At 46.8% G+C, this 12,266-nt stretch overlaps 2 protein-coding genes across 2 annotated transcripts; both read left to right on the plus strand.

Moving 5' to 3' along the window:
* Window positions 1–597: 597 nt before the first annotated feature.
* Window positions 598–8,715, plus strand: BDR25DRAFT_382768 (reducing type I polyketide synthase; the record flags this gene model as incomplete). The annotated part of the gene is made up of 10 exons (XM_033697791.1): window positions 598–970; window positions 1,028–1,269; window positions 1,328–1,761; window positions 1,820–2,640; window positions 2,692–2,851; window positions 2,906–3,917; window positions 3,969–6,335; window positions 6,423–7,430; window positions 7,483–7,803; window positions 7,855–8,715. The coding sequence occupies 10 exons, from the start codon at window positions 598–600 to the stop codon at window positions 8,665–8,667; spliced, it is 7,551 nt and encodes a 2,516-aa protein (XP_033540852.1). The 3' UTR covers window positions 8,668–8,715.
* Window positions 8,716–11,655: 2,940 nt separating this feature from the next.
* Window positions 11,656–12,049, plus strand: BDR25DRAFT_396908 (uncharacterized protein; the record flags this gene model as incomplete). Its single annotated transcript, XM_033698466.1, has 3 exons — window positions 11,656–11,830; window positions 11,881–11,925; window positions 11,985–12,049. 3 exons carry the CDS (start codon window positions 11,656–11,658, stop codon window positions 12,047–12,049), a joined length of 285 nt encoding a protein of 94 aa, XP_033540853.1.
* Window positions 12,050–12,266: the final 217 nt, after the last annotated feature.

Consider the following 12,266-nt stretch of genomic DNA (forward strand, 5'->3'; position numbering starts at 1 on the left):
TCTGCCGATACAAGGTAAAACTGACGTCAACGTCCGGTTGAAATCGGGGGGGTGACATTCCGGTATCGTGACGAGCCATCACCGGAGAGGCTCCCTTCGAAGCTCCACACAATACAAGTGAAATAGTCCTAAAGATGAATCCAAGAACTATGGCCTGAAGTCGGCCAATAGTTTGTCACCAGCAACTAGTTTTCACTATGGAACATGGGTTTGGTTTGATACAAAACGCACATAGAACAACCTGGAGGAGATTGTTGGATGAAAGAACGCCAAAAGCTTATCATTACTATACAAGACCTCCGATTTGAGCACTAGTAACAGAATATTTAATGGCTGTGTCCGAGTCATGATAAAAACCTTGTATTATCCGGTATTTGCGATCCGACACCTGTCCGAGGCCCTTGCCCGCCGGGGGCTCGTATTTGCACACTGCGGTTGCAATGTGGCCATGTAAGAATAAGATGCTTCCCTGTTCCACGAACACATGCATCGTCATCCTTTCATGCCCTGGTTTTTTCCTGGTAGTTGAGATTGCCTAAGCGTATTTTGTGGCTCCATTCATCGATCACAGGCCTGTCGACCACCTTTCTGTTGCCAATGGCATCACTTTTTGCAGAGCACACTCCTCGAAGGGAGATTTCTGATAGCAGCGGCCGGGACCCCGTTGCAGTCGTTGGTTTTTCTTTTCAATTCCCAGGAGGTTGCGACACTGCAAATGCCTTCTGGCAGACATTGGTAGAGAAGAGAAACACAGGAACCGAGGCACCGAAGGAAAGGTATAGTTCTGAGAGTCTTTTTCATCCTGATACTACACGGAGGGGAACAGTTGGCTTTCGAGGAGGCCATTTCCTTTCCTGTGACGTGGCTAAATTTGATGCGCCATTTTTCAACATTTCAGATACCGAAGCAGCGGCATTGGATCCACAGCAGCGCATGCTTCTCGAGACCGCATTCAGAGCCCTGGAAAATGGTAGGCTCTCAGCATGTTTCAACTTGTCCGTCCGCATGCTAATATACTACCCTCTAGCGGGGCAGGTCATTGATCGAGTCGTTGGATCGAACACATCCGTCTTCACTGGCTGCTTTTGCGATGACTGGAAGTTTTTGTCCACGAAGGACGCCGAGCAGTGTGCAAGCCATACCGCTCTCGGGGTCACTTCCTCCATGCTTGCAAACCGACTAAGTTGGTTCTTCAATCTGAAAGGCTCAAGCAGTTTGATGGCGATTGATTTGGCCTGCAAGAGTTTAGTCAGCAGGAATGCTGACATGGTAAGTATCGTGACCTAGAGGTGTCTACTGGTGAGGCCAGGTGACTCACGTTTTGCAGAGCCTCGCTGCGGGATGTAATCTCTTGGTGTATCCGGACAATATCCATACGCTTTCGAATTTGGGTCTCTTATCACCTGATAGCCAGTCATATCCCTTTGACAACCGTGCAAATGGTTATGCACGTGGTGATGGCTTCGGCGTTCTAGTACTGAAGCGACGCAGCGATGCCATTGCCAACAATGACATCATTCGTGCTGTTATTCGGGGAACAGGATCAAATCAGGACGGTTATACCACCTCCATCACCCATCCCAGCGGAAACGCGCAGGCCGAGTTGATTATGTCGACGTACTCTCGTGCTGGCTTGTCGCTCTCCAAGACAAGGTTCGTCGAAGCTCATGGCACAGGTACTCCCATAGGTGACCCAATCGAGCTCAATGCCATTGGGACGACCTTCAAATCACACCGCTCCCCTGACGAGCCACTCTATGTGTAAGCTACTACCCTAATCGTCCTAACTCTTAGATTACTCTTATTAATATGATTACAGCGGAGGCGTCAAAAGTAACATCGGTCATTTAGGGGGAGCTAGTGGCATTGCTGGTGTGATCAAAACAATTCTCGTCCTTGAGAAGGGCGTGATACCTCCCAATGCGAACTTTGTCACACTCAACCCCGAGATTGATCTCGATTTTCTGCGCATCCGACTCCCTCAAGTGCCGACCACATGGCCATCAAAAGGCCTCCGTCGCGCCTCCGTTAACTCGTTTGGGTTCGCGGGCTCTAATTCCCACATTATTCTCGATGATGCGTATCATTACCTCCTTGAAGCAGGACTGGAGGGAAACCACAATACCGTTTGTGATCCAGAAACTCCTGTAGTGGAGCGATTCCAAATAGGCGTGAATGGCCATTCTCCACAGAAATCGTCTGCGTATGCGGTAAAAGACGTCTTATCCACACCCGCATCTCTCCCTAGGCTTCTAGTTCTTTCCGCCAGCGATAAGGCTACTTTAATGTCCCAAATCAAGGCTCACACCAGATTTCTCCGAAACACAGATGCAGAGCACTCGCTGACTGTTGAATTTCTTCATGACCTGAGTTACACTTTAAATGAGCGACGAAATATTTTTACCTGGAGGTCTGCTGCCGTTGTTGATTCACCCGAACAGATTCAATGCCTAGAATCACTCCTTTCGAACCCCCAGAGGTCCCTCGATGAGCCTGCGCTGTGCTTTGTTTTTGCAGGCCAAGGAGCGCAGTATGCCGGTGACCAGCTAAGATTCTTTGAGAAATTCGACATTTTCCGAGACCGGCTCACGAAAGCTGAAGAATACTTGCTGGAACTCGGCTGCAAGTGGAGAGTCCGATGTAAGCTCATGTACAAATCCAGTCCAAACTGTATAGCACTAAGAAAAGTAGACGAACTTTTCAAGCCCAAAAAGGAATCTCAAATCGATAACGCGGAGTTCAGTCAGCCTCTTTCGTCAATCGTCCAAATCGCTCTCATAGATCTTCTCCGCAGTTTCGGCGTATACCCAAAAGTAGTGCTCGGTCACTCCTCCGGCGAGATTGCAGCAGCGTTCGTTTTGTCAATCGTGTCGGACTATCCACATTTTTGCTAACTCTTACTCAGGTACTGCCTTGGCGCTATTTCCGCGCACTCCGCCATTAAGCTTGCTTATTTTAGGGGGTACCACGCCGCTAACCTAGTGTTATCTGGAGGTCATCATGGGGCAATGATGGCAGTGTCTCTTTCCGCGCAAGAAATGGAACCTTACCTCAGCGAGCTTGAGTCGGAAACTGGCCGACCCAGGCTAGCAATTGCCTGCATAAACAGCCCTAAAAACGTTACAATATCCGGCGAAAGACACCAAATTGACGATCTCCAGAGGAGGCTCTCGCAACAAGGAGTTTTCTCGCGGAAACTAAAAGTTAACGTGGCCTACCACTCTTCATCAATGCAGACAATATCGGAACAGTATTTCAACTCTATTGGGAGCCTAGAGAAGGGCACTTCACCACCCCATGTTGTCACCATGTTGTCAACTGTGACATGTCAGTGGGTACCAGAACAAAAGTTGCAGCATCCACAGTACTGGGTAAACAATATGCTGCTCCCGGTGCAGTTCTCGGCAGCAGTTGGGAATTTAACGTTCGAACCGCACCGCCAGGTGTGGAAACGGTTAGACTGTAGCCATATGAATCATCCCAAGACAACTTGTTTCCTCGAGGTGGGGTTTCACGGCGCATTAAGAGGTCCATTGCGAGATATTCTGAGCATAGTTCCCGGTGGCTCTAAAGTACTATACGAGACTGTGTTAGTTCGAAATGAACCACCGTTGAGGTCACTATTCGAGAGTCTAGCGCGGTTATTCTGCCATGGATGTACGGTCGACTTTAGGGCTGTTAATGGAGCCAAGGCCGTCCTCTCACGCGCGCCAAAGCTCTTGTGCAACCTTCCAGAGTATGAATTCAACCATTCGAAGGGCTACTGGGAAGAAAATCGCATTAGCAAGAGATATCGACTTCACCCTCAGGGAAAACTAGACCTCCTCGGAAAACCATGCCCTGATTGGAACAAAGCAGAAGCGAAGTGGCGAAACTTCATTCGAGTGTCCGAGATGCCTTGGGTTGAGGACCACGTGGTATGTATTGTAGGCCACCGGAGAGCATCGTGTGACTGATTAAAGTGCAAGATTAATGGAGAAATGATTTATCCGGGAGCTGGAATGCTGGTTATGGCCATTGAAGCGGCCCACCAGATCGCCGAGCCCAACCGCGAAATCGAAGGGTTTGAGTTGAAAGACATTCGATTTCTATCCACTCTCACAATTCCGCGCACATCGAATGGCATTGAAACACATCTCTACCTCCGCGAGGTCAGAGACGTAACTAGTTCAGAAATACCTTGGTCTGAATTCCGACTTTTCTCTTTTGGAAGAGAAGATTGGCATGAAAACTGCCGGGGAGCAATCCGGGTGCAGTACAAGGCTCAGTTTGATGAGAAATCGGGTTCTTTTAATAGGAGGGACAAGAAGGAAGCGATAGAGGCTTATCTGGCCCGCGAATCCACTACTATGGCCTTAGATAGCCACGTATTTGAGCACGAGGGCTTGTATTCCTGCCTGCGGGACAGTGGTTTCCAATTCGGCCCCTCGTTTCAACGGATTCGGAACGGGAGATTCATCGACGAACAGGCTACAGCAGATATCGAGCTCTACGAGTGGCCGCAGGGTGCATTTCCTCAACCACATATAGTCCATCCTTGCTCTTTAGATGCCATGCTACATCTCGCCCTCGCTGCCCTTGCCAAAGGTGGTAGTGCGGCTATCCCAACCGCCGTCCCCAGCTCGTGTAACAACCTCTGGATATCAAAGGACGGACTTTCAACCACCCAGGCGAAATCAGTTCGAACATGTGTCTGGATGGTGGACAGCAACGCACGAGGCAGTGACTACAACCTCTTCGTTCTCGACAATGTGGGGAATAAGGTGTTAGCCCAGGGCGATGGCCTGCGTTTAACGATTGTGTCCAGAAACACTCCCTCGAATGCCGACCAATCCGATGAGAACCAGATCTGCCACCAGCTCCGCTGGAAGCCCGATATAACCTTCATGACCTACGAGCAGTTGGTGTTTTACTGTGAGCAAGCTCGGCTGTTGGAGCTCCCGGTGCAGGAAATTTACGAAGACCTAACATTCGTCGTGGTGACAGCGTTGACCGGGGCCTTGAAAAAGCTGAAAGATGTTGACTTGTCAAGTTTGTCAATTCATCATATGCATTATTTTGAGTGGGCTACTAAACAGCTATCGAGATGCCGAGACGGAACCCTTCCATGCTCGAAACCAGAGTGGTCAGATTTCCAAAGCAATGAGCCTTATCTACTTCAGAAATACCATTATGTAAGCAAAATCAACAATCTCGGTCGGGCAGTAGTCGACACAGCACATGAGTTACCACAGATTCTGCAGGGTCAGACAAGAGCTCTGGCCCATCTCTATAAATCGTTCCTCCGGGGTGTAAACAGCTTCCAGACCTGTTTTTGCGTTCTTGTGCGTTTCTTGGACGCTGTGAGCCATAAAGGGGGGCATTTAAAAATGCTTGAAATAGGCCTAGACCCAGCCACTAGAATGCTAACGGAGCATGAATTTGCTGAATACGCGAAGGTGGACTTCAAAGTTTTTAATGCCAACCAAGATGCCGCGAGCCAGGGTATCGAATCAGGAGGGTACGACATCATATTTGCCGCAAACATTCTCGCCTTTGCTTCCGACGTCGATAACGCATTTCAAAATCTCAGAAACTTGCTTCGAACTGGCGGCCGCCTCATATTATACGAGTGCACTAGACCTAGTGCTCTCCTAAGAACCTTCATTACGAGCCTTTTCCCAGGCTGGGGCACCAGAATCCAGGCGTTAGACAGTGTGGTCTGGGCAACAGCACTTTGTAAGAATGGTTTTGCCGGTATCGATTTAGAGATTCCCGACTTCCCTGCTCCGGAATTCCACGAGAACAGCATCATGATCGCAACGGCTGTCAGCAGGACGAACAGTATAAACGGTATTTCGAAGCGTGTCAGCCAAACTTCCAGGGTTACAATCATCGCGGACCTGCGCTCTGAGTTTCAAAAAGGCATAGTTCACCGCCTTCAATCCATCGTATCGGAGGACTACGGCGTGATGGCATTATCAGAGGCCACGCAAATGGAAGGGATAGGAACCACATCTTTCATCTTTCTTGATGAATTAGAACACGAGTGGCTAATAAACCTCTCGGAGGCGGATTATGCTGCACTAAGGAAGGTTTTGACGACTTGCAAGGCCTCCCTCTGGGTAACGAATGGAGGTGGAGTCGTGCCGCAGAGTCCTGCAAGTGGCGTTGCCCACGGTCTGTTCCGTGTCCTCCGCAGCGAGCGTCCGGAATATCCACTCGCTACGCTAGGGCTCGCAGTGACTGGTTCGATAACCGACAATCAGATAAGCCATATCCACAGGATTTTTCAAAGCATCATCCAGTATAATGATCCCTCAGCACAGGACCAGGAATTTGTCGAATTCGACGGTGTACTTCATATTCCTCGCGTGATAGAGGCAAAGGATATTACCGAAGCCTTCTTCCAGGGCACCCTTAAAAAGCGATCTTCCACCTAGCAAGTAGACACCTGTCCCCCTGTTCGATTGAGCATCGACTCTATAGGGGTTCTGGATACGCTCCATTTCATCGAAGACGATACTTATTGCAAACCACTCCAGCCCGATGAAGTTGAAATACAAATTTCGGCAGCCGGCTTGAATTTCCGTGATATTCTCGTAGCTTTAGGACGTGTACCCGGATCTGAATATGGAAGCGAAGCCGCTGGTGTTGTCTCAAGAGTGGGTTCGCTCTCCTTAGATATCTCTCCTGGAGACCGCGTCGTTGTAGCAGGGGTAACGTTGCGTACATTTGTACGAGCAAAGTCGTACAAGGTGCTAAAAATTGAGGACAATATGACTTTTCCCGAAGCTGCAAGCATACCTACCCAATTCTGCACCGCTTGGCAAGCCATTCACGAGCTAGCACGTATTCAAGAATACGAGTCCATTCTTATTCACACAGGTGCAGGTGGCACTGGACAAGCGGCTATCCAAGTTGCACAATATATTGGTGCAACAATATACACTACTGTAGGTTCAGAAAGCAAGAAACAGCTTCTGATACAAGAGTACGGAATACCAGAGTCCCACATATTCAATAGCAGGGATACCAGCTTTGCTAAGGGTATAATGCGCATAACCAACGGACGTGGCGTCGATGTCATTCTCAATTCCCTCGCTGGTGACAGCCTGATTGCTAGCTGGGAATGTATTGCCCCATATGGCCGCTTCATCGAGCTAGGCAAGAAGGATATTCTGCAGAATTCGAAATTACCGATGCGTATGTTCCACCACAGCACTAGTTTCGTATGCTTAGATGGATTTGGGTTCCACCAAGATCAGCCGAAGGCGTCGAGGAAGATATTCGAGAAGGTGATGTGGATGTTTAGAGAGGGTGTATTGAGACCTGTGAAACCGCTCAACGTTTTCCCGGTAAATAGGGTGGAAGACGCATTTCGGTCGATGCAAGATGGAAGGTCTGCTGGCAAATTTGTGTTGGAGATGGGGAAGAGTATGGAGATAAGGGTATGTGCCCGGCGGAGCTTAGTGCAGGTAAATTTTGACTGACTCACTCCAGGCGACGCTTAGAAATATGCCAACCTTTTCAGTTAATGACCATTCAACATATGTCATTGCAGGTGGACTTGGTGGGCTCGGACGAAACGTTTCGAGGTGGCTTGTTGACCGAGGGGCAAGACATCTCCTCTTGCTATCTCGTTCAGGCGCCAGTACAGAGCCAGGTCAAACACTATTGGGAGAGTTGAAGGCGTGCGGTGTTCAAGTGCAAGCTCCGCTTTGCGATGTGACCAAGTTCGAGCTCATGAAGGGAGTTATTGAAGAATGTTCTCATCAGATGCCCCCCATCAGAGGCTGTGTGCAAGGTTCGATGGTCCTCAGAGTAAGATATCTCTTATAGCCCCTTTAAAATCCAACTAGTTAATATTTGTAGGATTCAACGTTCAATAGAATGCCATATACCGATTGGCGTGCTGGCACCGATTGCAAAACCATAGGTTCGTGGAACCTACATAAGCTGCTCCCTAACAACTTGGACTTTTTCATTATGCTCTCCTCGGCTTCTGGCGTTGTGGGTCTCCATGGACAAGCGAATTATGCCGCAGGAAATGCGTATATGGATGCTCTTGCCCAATACCGAGTTTCCATCGGTCTTCGGGCCACGTCTCTTGACCTTGGCGCGTTGAAGGACGACGGCCTACTTGCAGAGAACCCTGACTTTCTGAACAGAGTTCTCAGCTACGGAGCCCTAAACGGTATCTCCAGAACATACTTCAATGCCATCATGGACTACTATTGTAACCCTTCCCTGCCGCAGCAAACTCCCATGCAAAGCCAACCCATCATCGGTCTCGGTACCGGTGAAGACGGAATCATTAAATCCCGCAATCCCATTTTCTGTAATCTCAAGACTGATCAACATGCTTCTTCCTCCAGCACATCTTCTTCCCCGGATACTCAAGACTGGAGATCTATATTCAAGGCGCCTGCAGACCATGACATTGCTTCTCTCATCACTTCTGCCCTGATTGAAAAACTTTCTAAGACAAATTCTAGTTTGCAAGGCGAAGTCGATGTTGTGAAGCCGTTGGTTGCATATGGTGTAGATTCGTTGCTGGCAGTGGAGCTAAGGAGCTGGATGGCGAGGGAATTTGGGGCGGATGTGGCGCTTTTTGAGATTCAAGGTGTTATGGGGTTTGAAAGATTGGGGAGGGTTGTAGCGGAGAGGAGTACTTTTAGAGAGTGATGGGGAGTATGTAACAGGGACATCGGATGACCCTCAGGGTGCCTTGGGAGATGGTCATTGTGGGCTCAGACAGCACCACCATGACGAGGACTAGGCGCCTGCCAAACATCACTGAGACGCTGGCGCAACAGAGGGCAGAATTCAGTCTTAACGCTTCCTTAGTGATTGCTACGCTGCTATTGCACTTCCCCCTTTTACAGAGTAGTCTTCCATGCCAGTCTTGGGCTGCCTAGTCTCATTGAAAATGGTGTCTCGAGGCACACTCCTCTACCCTAGAAGGTCCTCATGTCCGTTTTTTCCCGATTCTACGCCGCTCTTACTATTGCCCAGCTTCGCCACACCGATGCAGAATTGAAAGCGGTTGTTGTAGCCAAGGCAGTGGCGTAGTAACAATTCCGCCTGAATTAGCCATTGACCCAAAGATCCTTGAAAAGCAAAGACGTTCCGCACAGTTCCAATGAGAATGATGACGCCTATGAGCTGTTGCGGCACGGCTATCATGTGCCTCACCAGCTTCTTAACTTCTTTTATTTAGGTTGGTTTCTCCCCCCAAGTGCCCGCTGGTTTTCCTCAACCTGCTTCTACATCGACTTCCAATGGACCTAAAAGAATTGATCGCTCTATACGACGCCACGGTCTTGACTTGGTTGGGCGTTGTTGCAATTTTTGAGCACATGGATGCTCCCTTAAAAATTAGCCATATCATTTCCACTAATCTATATCTTCCATCTCCTCGCCAATGTCGTCAAGGACTCTCGGTCAATTTACACGAGTTCTTTTAAAACTGTAAGACGAGGTCGATGGACCGCCGAACTGTCTGACGTGGCGACTTCGCCGAATGGCTCACCACCTGATGGCATCGTATGTTTTGTACTTGGGGCACGAATTAACCAGTAAGTACATCTTTCATTTCCCTTGACTTGGTTGGGTCAGGACGGAAAGAAGAACGTATTGTCCTAAACACCTTGTAGTCCTCTTGGAAAAATGGCCCCTGGCCTTCTGGAAATAGCTGGCATGTTTGATGACATGTTCATCGAAGCAACTAAGAATTGAACAAAATGGGGCTGTGAGTGAAGTACCTGCACCTCTTATAATAGATATTGTGGCCTAACTATCTTTGTTTTCTATAAGTCTTGGGGAAAACAAGCGTTCTCATTGATCCTACGGACGACGAAGCAATCAGCATGGCATGGCTGTCCTACTGGACGGACGTTGACGCACTTCAAAAGTTCTCAACCTCAATTAACCACCGTCTTGGCGAGAATGCCTACAAAGCGAACAGGTTCCCGTACATTGGGATCATGCATGAGACGTTTCACGCCCCTAAAGGCTGTTGGGAGAGTGTCTATATTAATATGCCACTATGGGGATTAGGTATGAGCACAACCTCTGCGGTCTTGCACACTGGTGATAGTTTGATATACTAATGAGGCGGCAGGAAGCGCTAAACTTCCGGTAAAAGAGGGGTCGGATGCTATAGGATGCGAAGATGTACTCCAACATATGCTAATTAGATTAGTTAATATTGTTACTAACGTACCTCACAAGCGAGCGCTCTACCCAACTGAGCGCCCTATCAGAACACCGCCGTCACGCCTTCGCAACGCATAGCGCAACACTACAATAATTTATAGTACTCTATAGAACATAATGTTATTATTTTAAAGCTTTGCTACTATATGCATCTTCCATTTGCATTTTAATAGTGTAAAAGTTATGCCTAATTTTACTATAATATCTCTCTCTACAACCCTTTTTTACTACTTTTTTACTGTTGTTACAACTACTATCCTCTATTATAGCTACTAATTTAGCAGTTTTTTTAGTTATTAAAGTTTTTTTTAGTTATAACGTATTCTACTAGTAAGCTAGCTACTTTCTCTTAGCCTTGTAAACGCTATGTACAAAACTCTAATTTATTTACAACTAAATACAGAACTTATATATAATATGCTTATATCTAATTCTAGTGCTTCTTTTTTATCTTTTTTATATATCTAAGCGTTGTGCCTAGTCACTTTATAGTTTCTACAACGCTATATAGCTAGTTAGGCTTTTTCTTAATTACTACTACTACGAGCCTTCCTAGACTGCTAAGTGTTACAATATTTGCTTACTAGGTATGCTGTGCTAATCAGAACAGTCGGATGCAGTAAATACGCGGACTGAGAATATAAGAGAGGGAGAGCAGAATAGAGGATAGACAGAGACCCGGGTGTACAGTCCGCGTCTAAGCCTATGAATAGCGAGGGAGTAGTTAGTCTCTAGGTTTGCCTTTTTCTACTGTATAAAAAGCAAAGGAAACAATCTCTTATACAAGATAATAAAGGAGTTTAGGTAATAGTAAAAGTGTCTTTAAAACCTACTAATACTACTTAGTCTATAAAAGACTAAATGCTAATCATAGCCTTTTAAACAATAGTTAAGATTAAGACTATATACACTTATTTTGCCTACACTGCCTGCACTCCCTGCACTGCAGTTGCTGCAGTTATTACAGTTACTGCAGGCAACATTTGCTAAGAGGTGGATTAGACATGTTCTATTAGAGCCCTTTCTCTGCCTGTCCTTGTCTGCAGAGGTCAGGTAACTCCTGTTATGCTGCTAAAAGGAAATTCTACTATTAGACAATATAGTGCTAAGTAGCTAACTAACACTTGCTTACAGTTTACTTAGAGATTGTAACATGCTGTCCTTTCTTCTAAGCAGCGTCCTTGCCGCACTGTCTATTCTGTTATAAGTGTTTGAAAGTTGTTATATTCTAGTAGATGTTCTTTACTATTATTATTCTATTTTGCATCCCTAACTATGCCTTGTCTGTCTTGTTAGGTGTGTTGTAATTATACTATGCTGTATTTTAACCTGTTATGTTAAACAAAGATGTGTTTTTATAGCCTTTACTAGTCTTTCTTTTTTAAATGCATTCTAACTTTGTTCTCTAAAAAGTGTATAAAGTGTTTATGTAAAGCTACGTGAGGCACTAGAGGCATGAGGAACTGGATTAAATGTATTTCTAGAGGAGTTGTTTGCAGTAATCACACGATAGTCGGATGCGTCGTCACCATGGTCGCATGCGTCGTCACCATGATCGGATGCGTCGTCATCATAGTCGTATACGTCGTCACCATGATCTGTTGCCAAGACTCACCCACTCATTTCGCATGTATATAGACTCCTACAAAGGACTCCTCTAGCAATACACATTCAATGCAGTTCCTCATGTCTCTGGTGCCTCACATAGCTTCACAGGAGTCCTTTGTAGGAGTCTATATATATGCGAAATAAGTGGGTGAGTCTTGGCAACAGACCATGGTGAGATGCATACGACTATGGTGCCGACGCATCCAACCATCGTGTGACGACACATCCGACTATCGTGTGACTATAGTGACGACGCATCCGAGTGTCACCACTGCAAACAGTTTATGTAAAAGAAGTTACTATAATGCTTTTATTTTTAACCTTGTGTAAAAACAACTAGAGCGCAAGCATGTAAAAGTAGTAAAGAAGATAAAGTAAGCTTAGAAGGCTTAGGTTGCTAGCCTTAAAAAGTAAGTTTATGCTGCAACTGCTATAGCATAGGCAGCTACTAAAAAGAT

Source organism: Lindgomyces ingoldianus, assembly GCF_010093535.1.
Source record: "Lindgomyces ingoldianus strain ATCC 200398 unplaced genomic scaffold BDR25scaffold_50, whole genome shotgun sequence".
Lineage (NCBI taxonomy): Eukaryota > Fungi > Ascomycota > Dothideomycetes > Pleosporales > Lindgomycetaceae > Lindgomyces > Lindgomyces ingoldianus.